Genomic DNA, 13,917 nt, shown 5'->3' with positions numbered 1-13,917 from the left:
GCAGACAGACGACCAGGCACGTATAGAGGCATGCCCCATTTCCTACCTAGATAGGCCCGATATACTGTTTCTGGGTTGGTGGAATAGTGCTTGAGACGCGGAGACGGGTGATGATGCTTGTGTATTTAGCACTACTTGCTGATCCACGTGGAGTGAGCTTTCGAATTAGGGAGTTTGGAGTATCCCTACGATACTTAAGCAGGAGGCACGGTGGCCTCTCTTCTCTCTCCCCAGTATGTCTTGGGCGTTGATTTGTAGCACTAGGTCGGCATGGACTGGCCCCTGATGCGCTGGCCAAGGGCCTTAGTAAAGATTAACCTTCAATCAGGTATTCGCGTTCTTATATAGGTATTATCCTGGCCTGATTGTTGCATTAGTCCTCTCGACCTCGTCGTCGATATGGCAATGTGTGATACCTGCTTCGTCGATCCGATCTCGAGGGGCATTTAGAACTTGTTTCAGGCCCCGGAATCTTGAGTCCGCACGTATGAAGAGAGAAACCATATATTCGACCTGCGCAACTCGCTACTGACGAGTGAAATTTTCGACCAGCCCGCGTATCGTAAATTCGGCTTCGACTTGTCCTTATCCTATGTCTGTTCCCTTCTCTCGAGATCTTGCTCGGAGGAAGCCCCAGGCCAACTTTCTTCTTCTCTCTCCCCTCCCAAGACTCCGCCCAAAAAAAGCAACAGGTATCATATGGTATTCGCATCGCCGAAACGCCAAGCCCTCCAGCATGAGCGAAAACAAAAAAGGCCCCAATGCAATATTTACACAGAATATTACTAACTGATACATGCCCCTTCACGCAATCAGCCAAACGATCTCGGCCATGCTCGTGAATTTCGCTTCGTTTAGGTCCTATGGTAGGGGCGATAGGATTGAAACTGAGGCGGAGATGGCGGGCTGAACTGAGAATATTCCGACTGGGGCGGCGGCGTTGGGTTGGAGATCCATGTATACGTTGTCGGGTCGTCGGCGGGACTCACCAGCTCCCCGTATGGCTGGGGGCTAATGGGAGATACTATATCATCTTGGGTCGGCGGCTTGCGAGCAACGGGGACGAACGTGGACGGTATTTCCGGCGGGCGTACATTCCTGGGCGCGTTCGCAGGGTTGTAACTTGTAGGCGGCGGTTGCGGCGGTTGCGGCGCCGTCGGATAGGCGGCGGCATCGGGATGCGGCGTGTGGACCATCTGCGGCGGTATTTCCCCGTAATAAAACGAGGGATTTTCGAAATCAGGGAGTCCAGAAGGATACACTCCGGCGGGCGTGAAGTCTTGGCTAGGATAAGGGGGCGAGTTGCCTACCCCCTTATCTCCTACCCTCTCTTCCCCCTCTCGTCTCCTACGGTAGCGTAAGAAAAGTAGGATGCCGGCGATGAGCAACGCGAGCCCGGCCACGCCGCCGATCACGCCACCGACGATGGCACCAACATGACTCGTCGACGAAGTGTAATCGGCAGTAGACGACGCCTCAACACCTGGAGATATGGTAACGGTTACCGGATTTGTTGCTAATGGCGTTGCGGTAGAAATACGGCTTGTCGGTGACCAGCCCGGGAACGGACTCGTCGCAATCATACTGTTGCCCGCCTCGCCGCCGCAAGCTAGAAAGCTATAGCCATGTAGATACTCGAAGAAATTCACGTTATATAAATATGTTACGCAACGTGGACGTGCCTGGTCCGAGCTGTCCCCGACTTAGCCGACGAGGCCAAGTAGCCTTTCATAGCACGCAGTCGTAAGCTTACCAGGTGAGAGTCTGAGGATCAATCGGTTGACGCGTCGGCGGCGTCCCTACCTCGACGCATGCTGTGGGTAATATCGTGCAATCGCGGCGGTCTCGGGCGCTGCAACATCCCACCACGCCAGACGAGGAGGCGCAAAATGCCCCATCTGAGCAGCCAATTGCCGGGTCTATCGAGAGAAGTGGTAAGAGGTTTGTTGCTCTTCGCAACGGTTCCATCTCGCGAAGCCATCTCGCGAAGGAGTGCAACCTACCATTGGACTTGCTAACAGGGAAACCGCAGGTATCGGTCATGGGGACGCCCTGCTGTCGTCTCCGAAGCTCCCAGTCCTCTGGCCTGGCCCCCGGCGGCGCAGTCGGTTTTGGCGTCCAGCCGGCAGGATCGATTTGCGTATTGCCGAGGGTCTCGGTGGGCGGCCCCCAATCCTTTGCGTGGCGACCTGCCCGAATAGAGAAGCCAGCATCAACACAGGCGACCGCGTAACTCAAGGTAGCCAGCCTGAGGACGGACGTCATGTTGGTGCAATTGACCGTCCATTCAAGGGCGGAAGAAGCGAACAGGTAGGAAAACCGCAAGGCCCAGCAGGGAAAAGGGGGGGGGGGAGGGACGGGCAAGACGCTTTTAACCTCCCACCCCAACGTGCGGCGGGTTTCTGCCGGGACCGGTTTATCCTATTGCCCAGTGAGGCTTCAGCTGAGATGGGAGTACCCACCTCCCGAAGATGGCTGATGAGACCCTGGTATTACTGGATGAGACGCTGGGGGTGACTCGTGCAACGTTGGGTAGTGAGATTGCGGCGGAGCACTCGTCGGTCAGCAAGTCATATTGGTTCATACGGCAACGCCAATGGACCGAGAACACCGTCGATGGCCTGCAGGTTGGTAGATGGGAAGCAACTTGCGCCACTTGTACCATATCCGGCCTACATTGTCTCGAACGCGGAGTACCTAGATAGCTAGCGCCAGCCGCCCTCGATGTCTCGGTGTAGACGCCGAGACGAAACACAGAGAGCCCATCCTATCTCTCGCAACAGATAGACAAGGTAAGGTGACACCCACGGCCCGTCGACGGACGGACGAATCCACTTCGGGGCAGCGTTGGAGAGAGAGAGAGAGACAGAGAGAGGAGGGGTTGAGGCAGTGAAGGGCCCGCTATGGTTCCCCCCTCCTCCCCCCCTCCCCTCCCGCTGCCCCCGGCACACACGACAGGCACACGTGTGAGGAAGGTCTCTAGGCTCGAGCCACACTGTTGAATCCGGCTCTCCATTGGGCCGAAGAGACTATACGTTTGCAGCAAATATAGAGGAGTACCTTCGTGGAAGAGAGAGACGAGGGGAGAGCTGGGGGCTAGAAAGTCTGCCGAGCCAATTACGGGCAGGGTGCCAGAGAAAGGTGTGCAGAGGGTGTGCAGAAGGCATCTAGAGGGCGTGGAGAGAGGGGCATAGAGAGAGGAGAGAGGGGCAGGGAGAGGTGAGGGAGACGGAGATGGAGAGGGTGGTAGTTGGTGTGGAGCTACCAGTTTGCCGCATTGGGAGGGGAGACGGACCGACACAGCCTGGTGTTGCATATGCTGCCTGCCTGCATATAGTTATATGTGCATATACCCGTCTATCCGAGCACTCTTGTACGCTTATGCATGTACGCATGTATGCATGTACGGACCGCGTATTGCTGGCGTTTATCGACCGCGCCAGCTGGCACCCGGCCGTGTCTGCGTTGCGTGCCAGCTGCACTTCGGATAGGGCAATGGGACGAAGAGGAGGAAGAGGGGGCGAGGTGGCTTCCCGCCATGAGCGACGATCGTTTTCTCACCCGCCGTCGCAAACGGCTATAATCATCGAAGGCGAAGACGCGGAAGCTATAAGAAGGAATTCGCTCGGCTGGTCTAGAGAGGCACATCGGCGGCGATCGGCGGCGAAAACAGGGAAGCTAGGTAGAATCAGGCTGGCCGGCCCGGGAATACTCTGGCTGTCGCATCTACTACCTAATGACGCATGCTACCTCCGTATGTAATAGATACGCGCATACATACGCACAACACAGGAACCCGGCGCATGTCAGACGCCGGGTACTGTCGAGGTTGGGAGAGCGAGGAGGTGAGAATGCGAGGATGCAGGGTGCCCGCAGAGACAGAGATATAAATATAGCTCCTCGCAGATGATCGGGCCACGTCTCACCGCTAATGTGCTAGACAGACTATGAACGCACCCTTCGCTCGGCTCCGTAGTTCTCCTTCGAGCCGCCACTGAGTGGTAATATCGAGGCCGCGGAATTCGAGGCTAACTCCGCACCCAATGAGGCTCTCCGCGAGGGCCGACTCTGTGGCCAACTATTGTCTTCTTGCTTGCTATCCACTATCGGTTCGGGACCGTGGATAGATTCCTGCTGCTCCAACCGCACAGGTATCTATAGTAATATCACGACGAGATTGGAAGGATTCGTTCACGCGATATTGATACCAACCTGTACAAGCAGGCAGGTTTTTATATTCGGGTGGTGGTCATTTCCTGATATCGGTAAGAATCAATAGCCTGTGCGTGTGTCTAATACATCGCAATCTCACCATATTGGGCTTATATTGGCCGAACGGTGATAGACTCGTGCTTCGTTCTACCGGTCGATCCTCAACTAGAATGTGAACTTACCTACCTTTACCTACCCACAATCCTTCCAGAGCCTGTCGAATTCTTCTTCCCTTATGCCCCCTTACGTAAGCCCGGCACCTCACCTCGCGTTCATGTCAGCGGACGGTCAATTAAAAGGTGAGTCTTTCTGGCTCGCCTTCTTTCCGCTCCTCCCAACCCACCAGCTTCGAGGCACGTCCGGCGCTCTTCGTGGGATTCGCCGTCAGAGGTTCTCCCTCATTATTTCCTTTCCAACCTTCAGTGATAATATAAAGGTGGGTTACCGCTTGTGTGTCTCGTCTCAAGTTAAGGAACCAAGACAGAAGAATGGTCAGTAAAAATGTAGCCATTTGGAGATAGGAGGTTTGTGTTCCGGGAAGGCCTGTCGAAGAGTTAGACATGTCTATCGACTGTTTTTATGTACCCAATGTAATTGCCCTCCCCACAATCGTGATGTAAAGAACGAGAACAGCGTACTATTCAAGCGAAATTCTGCGAACCATAATATAATATGAACTTCCCTACGTCTACGTCAGAGCGAACCGCCCTAGCTACTAATAGTGCCCGGTATTGGATTTCGTCTCAGCATATTTTGCCGAGCAATTGCCTATGAAGAATGTCGGGGGGAAGGGGGGAGGGGGTAGCAATGGTGGATAAAGCCAAGACCCCAGATCTGGTTTATCTTTACATCGTCCTATTGCTTGGAGGAGTGCATATTATACGATAGAGTGGACGAAATAGTCGTAGAACTGGCCTTGCGTACGTTCGATCTGAATTCGTGGATGTCCTAGAGAGAAACAAGTCGGGAAGAGGAGATGAGGTGAGAGATAGGAAAACTATCAGAATCTTCGAAGCCTCCGCGGTTTCTCTCTCCCCTATATATCATGATCACGGAAACAGGCCTTCAATTTAGTGGACGCAGTTTTAATACCGACACCCCATGAGCAGCGAGTTAAGTACCTACCTATCATAGGACTTCATATTCCATATCAACCAGGACAATCGATATTGCACGGGTCGGAAACTTCCCGTGGGGTGTACGTAGAGTATTAGTTTATGCGAATAGCCTCCCTTTCACTTCCCACGCCCTAAGCTGACCTAGGAGCTAGCCAAACATCTGCTGGCCCCCCACGCGCGCGCAATCTACCTACGGGGACAAAGGCTCACCTACACGACGTTACGCTAGCCCTCCGGAGCCGCGGGTGAGGCGAGTCCCACACAGCAGCGTAACGGGAAGCAGGCGCTGTGGGAAGTCCAGGGTGGCAGCTAGGAAGAGCATCCCACGCGCAACAAGTCCCCGTTCCTGCTGTCCCCTTTCCCCTCCCTGGTCGCCGCCGCGGAGTATCTAGCGAGCGCTACTAGCCACCCCAGACCTAATACCCGCGGGGCACACGCCGCGGTCGAAAGCGCGCGAAACGACTGACCCCCGAGGCACCGCGCGGTGCCTCGGGGGGCGAAGGTAGTAGTCTCCCTTCCCGCTAGATGCGCAACTTATCGTATCTCGCCTAGCCGCCCTCCTCGCCGCCGATGCTTCTAGAAAGGCCCTGTTCGGGTGCAGGCGAGCATAACCTGGGGAGGGGAGGGGGCGAGACTGCGTCGTGTCAGCTGGGGCGCGTCGTATAGGGGCCAACGAACCCGGACGCGTGTGCGCACGCCTCACTTGGCCTAGTCGTGACGTGCCGCCCTCCTGTCTCTTTGACGTAGCGGGAGCAGCCTTACAGGCTCCTGTGGGTCGCAACCTCGTCGTCAGCATGACGCTCCTGACCTTGGGTAGGATGGGGGGGACGGAAAGGGATAGGGGAGGAAGGGATTTCGTCACGAAAGCAGGCGCCAACCCCCGTTAACAAGGGCAGAGAGAGTAGGCAGCAAGCTAGAATAGTAGCACTACAAGACGTCGTCCCCGGTCTCCACCATAGATCTATGCAGCCTCATCTAGGAGAAAGAGGAACAGAGTGAGGAAAATCAGGGGAGGGGGGGACAATGTTCCTGTCCATCACATAGGTACACCAACCACGGATCAGGACATCCGTAGAATCGAACCACCAGGTTACATGTGAACCCCGGCCGACAACTTCAGGGGGGTGCGGTTCCCGGCGTTGGCCGAAGATCTCTTCGCGACTGCGCGTGTGAGTAGATCCAGGAGTGTAGTGAGGCGTGCCGGATGTTACAGTCGGGGCGATCGTATACGCCAGTTAGCTAGCTCGCTAGAGCTAGCGGGGCATGGCTATATATATACATACCTACCTATGTAGAGACACAGAGGTGTTAAGTTGTCCTGTTCCTCACGGGTAGCGAGCGTGGGACCGCGCAGCTCTGCACAACCAACTGATCAGAAGGCGTGGACGATTATATATGTGTTCCCTCCCTATCGTGCCATGGTCGAAACATCTCATCCTTCTCTCCTTTTCCCTTGCCCGCTCCCGCTCCCCCTTTCCCCGTAACGAATTAACCGCGGACGGATGGACAGAGGACGAAGCACGAGTGACGTTCCCAGAAGACAGAGACCTCCGCGGGAACCTATGGGGAGGGCTAGTCTAGGTATTCATCGCGGCCGTGCTCACAACGGTAGCTCTTCCTAGAGGGAAAAGAGAAAGGATTGTGGAGAGCGTGAGTGACACTATATATCTAGCCGTCATCTCTCCATAACCTACCTATCAGTGCCGTGTGGAACGACCACGGCAGGTCCCGGACATAAACAGCGCCATGACGCGACGCCCGCCGGCCCCTGATATGCCGAAAGGTCCTATGTACCGAGAAACATCACCCCATCCGGCGTCTGCACGTCGAGCCCGCTCGTGTACGAGACACGGCTCGGCCCCTGCCGACCGCGACCACCGAAGGGGGGCTTCCTGACGGGCATCGAGAGCCTATGGTACGTGCTTATCACACATGCCCCCGTGTCGCGACCCGTTTTCGAGTAAGCCGGGGGCGTCCTAACCTACCAGTAGCAGCAGAGGAGAGGGAGAGGAGAGAAGAGGGGGAGAGAGATACATGTCGATGACGGGCGACGCGAAGTGACCTGCCTCCCGCATACAAATTGCACCATCGATAGGCCACGGGCGAGGCCATGCAGTGGGGGGACAGACAACACCTCGCGGCATGTCCAGGCGAATATCGAGCTGGGGTTGCGCGCGATTCTTCCGTGACTAGCGTATGCACCCGCGCAAGCGAAGCCAATCTACGATCCCGTCCTGCGATATCGACCACCACCGAGATGCCACGGCTGTTCGCCACCCCCTATCCTTTGCCCTCTCTCCTCATTTCCCGTCCGAAGCCCGTCGTCCTGTAGCATTCCCCGCCCGCCCCCTTATCCCTACCGCCGTATACGATGGCGAGCGAACGTACGTACCCCCACCCGCGTAGTGTGAGGAAGTCCGCGGACGAGACTTCCTTCCTTCCGCCAGCACGCTCCGCGCGCTCGCCTGAACGGTCGACCCGCTCCGCGTCCTGCATGCGCACATATTTACCGTACGACGTATCACTGACGCGTATATAATTGACAACGTCTATGCCTCAGAAGGGGGGGGGGGAAGGTCCGGGGATCAGAATGCATGGATGGAGGGATAGATGGTAGGACTCCCTGCCCCGGCCCCCGATGAAGGGCATAGTAAGCCGGGGCTGCGTGAGAGAAGTGAGGCGACTCATCACTGATCCCACCTGCCTTCCCTCTCGGAAGTGTGAATATCGAGGGCCAAGAAGGCCAAGGGGTGAGGCGACGGGGGTGCGAGGGCGGCCTGTGATAGCGGTTCTCTCTCGCGCCGGCACGGTTGCAGCAGGCAGCGGCTCGGAGATCTGCCGAGACCATGAGTTGCCAGCATGTCATGGTGCGTGCCTCTCTGTCGCGATCGGCCCATCGAGGCGAAAGGCCCAACCTCAGAATACCCTACCATCCGCTACGAACGATCTCCTTTCGCGAGTTGTTTACCTGATAAGCATGTATGCGTACCGGGAATGGGCATCGTACATACCTACTGCCTACATGCCAGCCAACCTGCGGCACACGCCTCCTCCCCCCAAACTTCACATCCTTCTCTTTCCCACGGCTCCACTGACCGACCTCTTTCTTATCAGGAGCAATAAGTGGACAGGGCAGAATAGTGTACACGCACACACGCACACGCCTATACGCAACCCCCTATGATGAAGAGATTACCTACGTGCTCGTCCTTGGCCCTCCCCTGCCGTCTCCGTGATTGGCTACGAAAGGGCTTGTCCGACTAATTCGCTGCATGGAGTCACCTACTAGGCGCCCACCGCCCCTTTCTTATTCTTCTTCTTCTTCCTCTGCTTCTTCCTCTGTCTTCACCCACCTTTACCTGTCGAGCCAGCCAGCCTGCGCGGTCAGTCAGCTCCCAATCAAGTCGGACAGACCGACGATCAGTAAGCGTGGCAGGTGAGTAAAGGTGTGCAGGGCGGGCGAGACAAGGGCAAGATACCTAGCTAGCAGGCGTGCCCGGCGGCCGCGGAGCGAACCCCGCGCGGAAAATCCGCACCGTCGTTGTAGAATCGCCGCCGAGAGAGAACCAAAAGAAAAAGGAGGAGAGAAAAGCAAGGAGAAAAGGAGGCGAGAGGCGATGCCAATGCAATATGATGCACTACGCAGGCAAAAAGGTGCCCTCTATACATGCAGACGTACGTACATAGATGGCGTGGTCGCGAAGGTGAGCGTCGGTACGTAGGTAGGTATGTCTGTCTGCCTAGGGCACCGGGGAGCCGGACCCTCCAGGGGGTAAGAAAATGAGGGCACGGGGTGGAGACAACGGCGTCCCAATGTCACACCCAAGCTCCACGGGAGCTCGACGACGTCGCATTTTTCGAGACGCACACCCACTCTTAGGCGATGGTGATTCCATGCGCCGTTAGCCAGGGGACACTGCGGAGGAGGAGGAAGAGGAGGATACATACCTACGTTATCGTGGGGTTGATACGGGATGTAGATGTGTAGGTATGTATATGTATATGTAGACAGGGAGTGCGGGCCGCGGCATCGCAACCTCGTGGACTCGCCCGTTCCCCTTGCTCGAAGCCGCACTCTGCTCGTGTGTATGTGCGTATATCTACCCACCTACCTACCCATATGCATACATGCATACACAATGGCATGCTGGGGGGCGCCATGCAGGGCGGAAGGACGGGATATTACGAGGGCATGGTCGATACGGCGGGGATGATGTAATTCGCAAGCCCTTCTGGGTCGAAAATGCAATGTAATGTGCGTGCGCGCGCGCGCGCGCATTGAACCGTTCCTTCGCGTCCAAGGGTTTTGCTGTTTCCACAGCCAGGGCTGGGGCAAGACAGCCTCATTTGCGCAGCCTTTTTACATACCTACCTCTAAGTACGTGTAGGTGGTAGTAGGTGGTGTAGTGCGCCTATCCACCCCTACCTGCGTACATCCATACACCCATACGCGTAAGGACGTACCTATGTGGCACTCCTCTCAGAAAGGAGACGGAGGGGCGTCGGTGAGAACCCCTGGCCCCGGTGCTGTGGCGGCTGACAGCAGCAAAGGAGGCGACACGGACACACGATCGCAGGGCTGGCGTCGTTCTGTATGGTTGATAACCCCGGACTGGCTTGCCCGACCCCCATGCACGATCATCGGGGAAGACAGACGAGACCCAGATCGCAGGAAACCCCCTTGCCACTAGGGCGCGCCGGACCCAGGATTCGAGAAAGTCGATGTGTGTACCTACTCATAGATGCGTGACACACACACACACACACACATCAGGTAACGTAAACGTACATCCAGACATGCCTCCATACGCGCCTCCTCCATAAACGCCTCCACGTTGGGCACAGATAGATAGATAGGTAGGTAGTAGAAGATAGGTACGCATGCATGTTATGTAGGTATGTAATACGTAGGCAGCATGTAGCAGGCGAAATCGAGAAACGAAGCCGCATAGCCCGGAACCAGGGGTCTTCGTTCAAATCGGGAACCGGGATGCACGCTATGCAGATGCCGCAGATAACCATCTGCGCATGTGGGAACTTTGGGAACGAAAAAGAAAGAGATCAAGAGAATCCCCTTACGTAGGTCCCCGGGGTCATCCCCCATGCCGAGAGCGGCCCCTTGCTGGTCCCTGGCGGTAACGCCAGCTTTCGAACCTCATTGGCCAATTGTGAGTCTCGAAACGCACTTCAACAACGGAAACAGATGGTTGACTGACTGACTGGCTTACCCTAGGTAGGTGGGTAGGTATTGGATACATCTCTGTCCCCTTCCCCCCCCCCCCCTCCGCGGCCGTCGTCTTGGGTGGGATAGTGTTGGAGCCGGGGCTTGTCCGCAAGCCACCTCGTCGTGTGTGCGCGCACGTATACGTAAGTATACCTTGTATTAGCATCAGCATCAGGGGGAGGGGGACTCTCTTATTAGTCTAGGTCTGGTGCCCGTCGTCGATGGAGGGGGCCATCACTGTCCGCGACGACGCTTTGATCCCGTACCCAGTCATATACGCAGTACTGTGATAGGCCCGCCAACACCAAGGGGAGGCAGTCCTCGCCTGAGTGAGCAGCACATACCACGCACGTTACTGGTAGAGATTCGTAGGGACCGAGTCCGTTGCAGTCAGCCGAACCTGAGAGCGTACATACATACATGTCCTGTGTGCAATGTTGAGCCCGTGCTTGCTAGCCTTGGCGTGTACGTAGGCAGGCATGGATAAAATCGGAATGAGATGGCTCCATCGAGATTATTCGATCCTTTTTCATTCGTCTCGAGGTCGAGCCACGTTATCTTCCCGAGCACGATGTTGCATTGTGGTAGCTGCGGCGCTATGCACGATGTAGAACTGTGCCATCAATTCCAGCTATCTGGAACAGGATCAGGACCCAGGACTTCGGCCCCGGATGGTGTGTCAAGGCGCCTGCTGACAATCACTCCAGGATGGTTGTTGAACAAGTTCCCAAGAAAAACGAGGAGGTTGCGCCACGCTGGGTAGGCATCGACTACTCCGCCATTCCGCATCCCTTATAGAATCCTCCGTAGCTCCGCGAAGCGACCCGACACAGCGGGTGACAACAAAGTCCAGAAGCCGTTCCCCTCACACAAGCCCTTCCGCCAGAAGCATCGACGAGGCCTTTGGCACTCCCTCTCTCGGAACCCTTCTGGAATCACCTCTGTAAGCAGCCACTGTTATTCCTGGATAGGTGAATCTGACTGCCCCGTTGATTCCCGGCCTACCATTCAGCCATGGTTCCGATGGCGAGGGATCGCCGTTTCTGGTAATATGCGTGATCCACCATACTCGAGAAGAAGTCGCAGTGCCCCTTTTTTGGGCACCGCTTGTTCACGTTTGTCTCCGTTCATGCGGGATGCTGCGAGAGGCCCTACAACGCAGCGCCCGAGTCCCAGAACCCATTGGCATCAGAGCAATACTGAAGACGGCGTTGTCTCGAATCTGCAGCATAACGATGAACCGCTTTGGCGTCGCTGTCCTGCTGTACTACCCACGCGTTGATGGAACACCCGAAGTTGCCGGGCAGGGAGTTGCGCCCGTTGTTACTTTTGAGCGCACCCAGCCCAGAGATTGCCCTTTCAATTCTAGGGTAGACGGATCGAGCGACCAAAGCTTCACAAAAATATCATCACTGGCACATTAAGACTAATATGTCTTGTGCTGGGGGGCGATAGCTATAGCGGTTTCGATCCGGAAAGAAAAGAGGATCAATGCTTGTGGGTATTAGCATTTTGTCTCCCCCGTGTGCAATTGTTGTTTCAGAAGTAGCCGAAGAGGCACGTCGAAAATATGAGGTTGTCAACTGGCGGCGCATAGTGTCGACTGCATGGCTGCCAATGCGTACCAGCACTGTACAGTGATGCTTTTGTCTTCCTTCTTCGTGTGGCGCTTCGGTAGCGAGTAGCATGGATTTCGTCGTAGCTAATTCCGCGCACCAGTGCGCTTACTCGTGCTGCCGATCCAGTAACGAAATGAGGAGCGGTAAATTATAAACACTTTTATTTTTATCGTTAAGTAGGTGTACGCGGGGATTCCGTGGGGGGGGGGGAGGTCTAGGAAACTTGCCGTTGCGTACCTAAGCTGTGGCGATTCCATTTTGATAATCAGCTATAAGTGAGGCTAGGGGGCCGTTAGCTGGCCTCGTTTTTATTTTTCAGCTGGTGTTGGGAACCAAGGTCACCCTATGGCAAGGTAGGAAGCCCAGCAGGGAGACAGGCAATATATCCACGGTACCTAGGCGGAGCTAGTATGCGATCGTACCGGGCTACCGCTACCGCCAGGGGCATACACGCTCGGGGGCTATCCCCATCGCTGCTGTTGGTACACAGCATGCCAAGTTGTGCCACCAACGCCCCCGCCAACCTGGAATTCGGTGCTTCGACGCTCGGAACGGTAAGCGTGTTGTTGTGTTGGGGTCGTAATGGTGAATCGGGCCTCGACGGTCATTTTTCAGGTACATAGAATCGACCCCAACGCCACGTCTGACCGCGTATTTGCTGCGCTGCGCGGCCACGACACCCCTGAGTGCGTGGCTGCGCTTGATACATAAGAGAGTCGTCGGCATTTCTTCTCTCAGATAGATGCTGGTCTTGCTAGGACGTGTGCCTGACGTACATAGGCAGTTGCGTATACCTTCATCATGTGACGGCGGTTGAAGCAGGGTTGAGATTGGCCTTGGCAGATGGTGTAAGGCAGCTTCAAAGATATGACACGACTTCTCAAGGAATCGGAACCACAGGCACTTGGCTATGCGGGTAGAAATATCCTTAAATCTTGAATTGATCGGCTGAAGCCGTAATTGTCCTTTATGTTCATAATCGCAAAACATAACCGTCGTAGCCCCAGCCAATGCCACGAAGGCGAAACCGCAGACTAGTGACCGCCATTGGCCTACTTGTTACTAGGCAGCCGTCTCCGACTCTCTTCTCAATTCGAGAAGGGCGAGAAGGCGAGGAGGGTTAACGAGAGAGCGAGAGAGAGGGAGTGAGGAAGAGAGAAACTGAGAAAATAAGAACAAATCAGCTCCTAGGAGACATTCTGCGAGAGTAGCCAGCTCTGTCGGCCGCGTGGGGTAAACATAGAGGCCGATCCACACCGCATAAAAAGACCCGGCTGCGAAATCCGGACGGAGGCGCCTGCCAGCTGGGCATAATCCGCGAGCCTTTTTTTTTTTTTTTTGCCATCGACGCGACAGCTCTGGCGACATGTTTCGCTCGTCCGTTATCTTAGCGCCTCAGCCGAGGCCAATATTTCATATCGAATTCGTGATAGGTAACACGCCTACGTTCGGCTGGCACCGAGGCGGGGGGGGGGGGGGGGGGGCAAGAGGAACAGGCTACGGTGGGCGGTCCTATTCGTTAGCGGTAGACGTCCTATGTATGTAGTAAGACGGGCAGCTTTGCGGACCGGATAAGGTGGGCGAGAGGAGGACAGCTAGCTTGCCAGATGATTGGGCTTCGCTAGGTCCGATAGCGTCGGTAGAAATGGGGAGAAGGGTGCGGGTTGGAGTAGCAGCTCTATCTCAGATCAGGCAAAGGGGCGCCGGGCGGGAGAGATTCTCGGGAGGCGAAGTTGACGATCAA

The 13,917-nt window shown here is 55.8% G+C and overlaps 2 protein-coding genes across 2 annotated transcripts; both read right to left on the bottom strand.

Moving 5' to 3' along the window:
* Positions 1-823: 823 nt before the first annotated feature.
* Positions 824-2,347, bottom strand: GGS23DRAFT_319157 (uncharacterized protein). Its single transcript, XM_051512871.1, has 3 exons — positions 2,004-2,347; positions 1,754-1,919; positions 824-1,692 (listed from the first exon to the last, which is right to left on the bottom strand). Exons 1-3 carry the CDS (start codon positions 2,263-2,265, stop codon positions 855-857), a joined length of 1,266 nt encoding a protein of 421 aa, XP_051368181.1. The 5' UTR covers positions 2,266-2,347; the 3' UTR covers positions 824-854.
* Positions 2,348-3,900: 1,553 nt separating this feature from the next.
* On the bottom strand, positions 3,901-5,083 carry GGS23DRAFT_585564 (uncharacterized protein). Its single transcript, XM_051517386.1, has one exon. It carries the CDS (start codon positions 4,772-4,774, stop codon positions 4,505-4,507), a length of 270 nt encoding a protein of 89 aa, XP_051368180.1. The 5' UTR covers positions 4,775-5,083; the 3' UTR covers positions 3,901-4,504.
* Between the last annotated feature and the right edge of the window lie 8,834 nt (positions 5,084-13,917).

The sequence above is a fragment of the Durotheca rogersii genome (genome assembly GCF_024521655.1).
Source record: "Durotheca rogersii strain YMJ 92031201 chromosome Unknown GGS23scaffold_32, whole genome shotgun sequence".
Lineage (NCBI taxonomy): Eukaryota > Fungi > Ascomycota > Sordariomycetes > Xylariales > Xylariaceae > Durotheca > Durotheca rogersii.
This window is presented reverse-complemented; position numbering and strand designations above follow the sequence as displayed.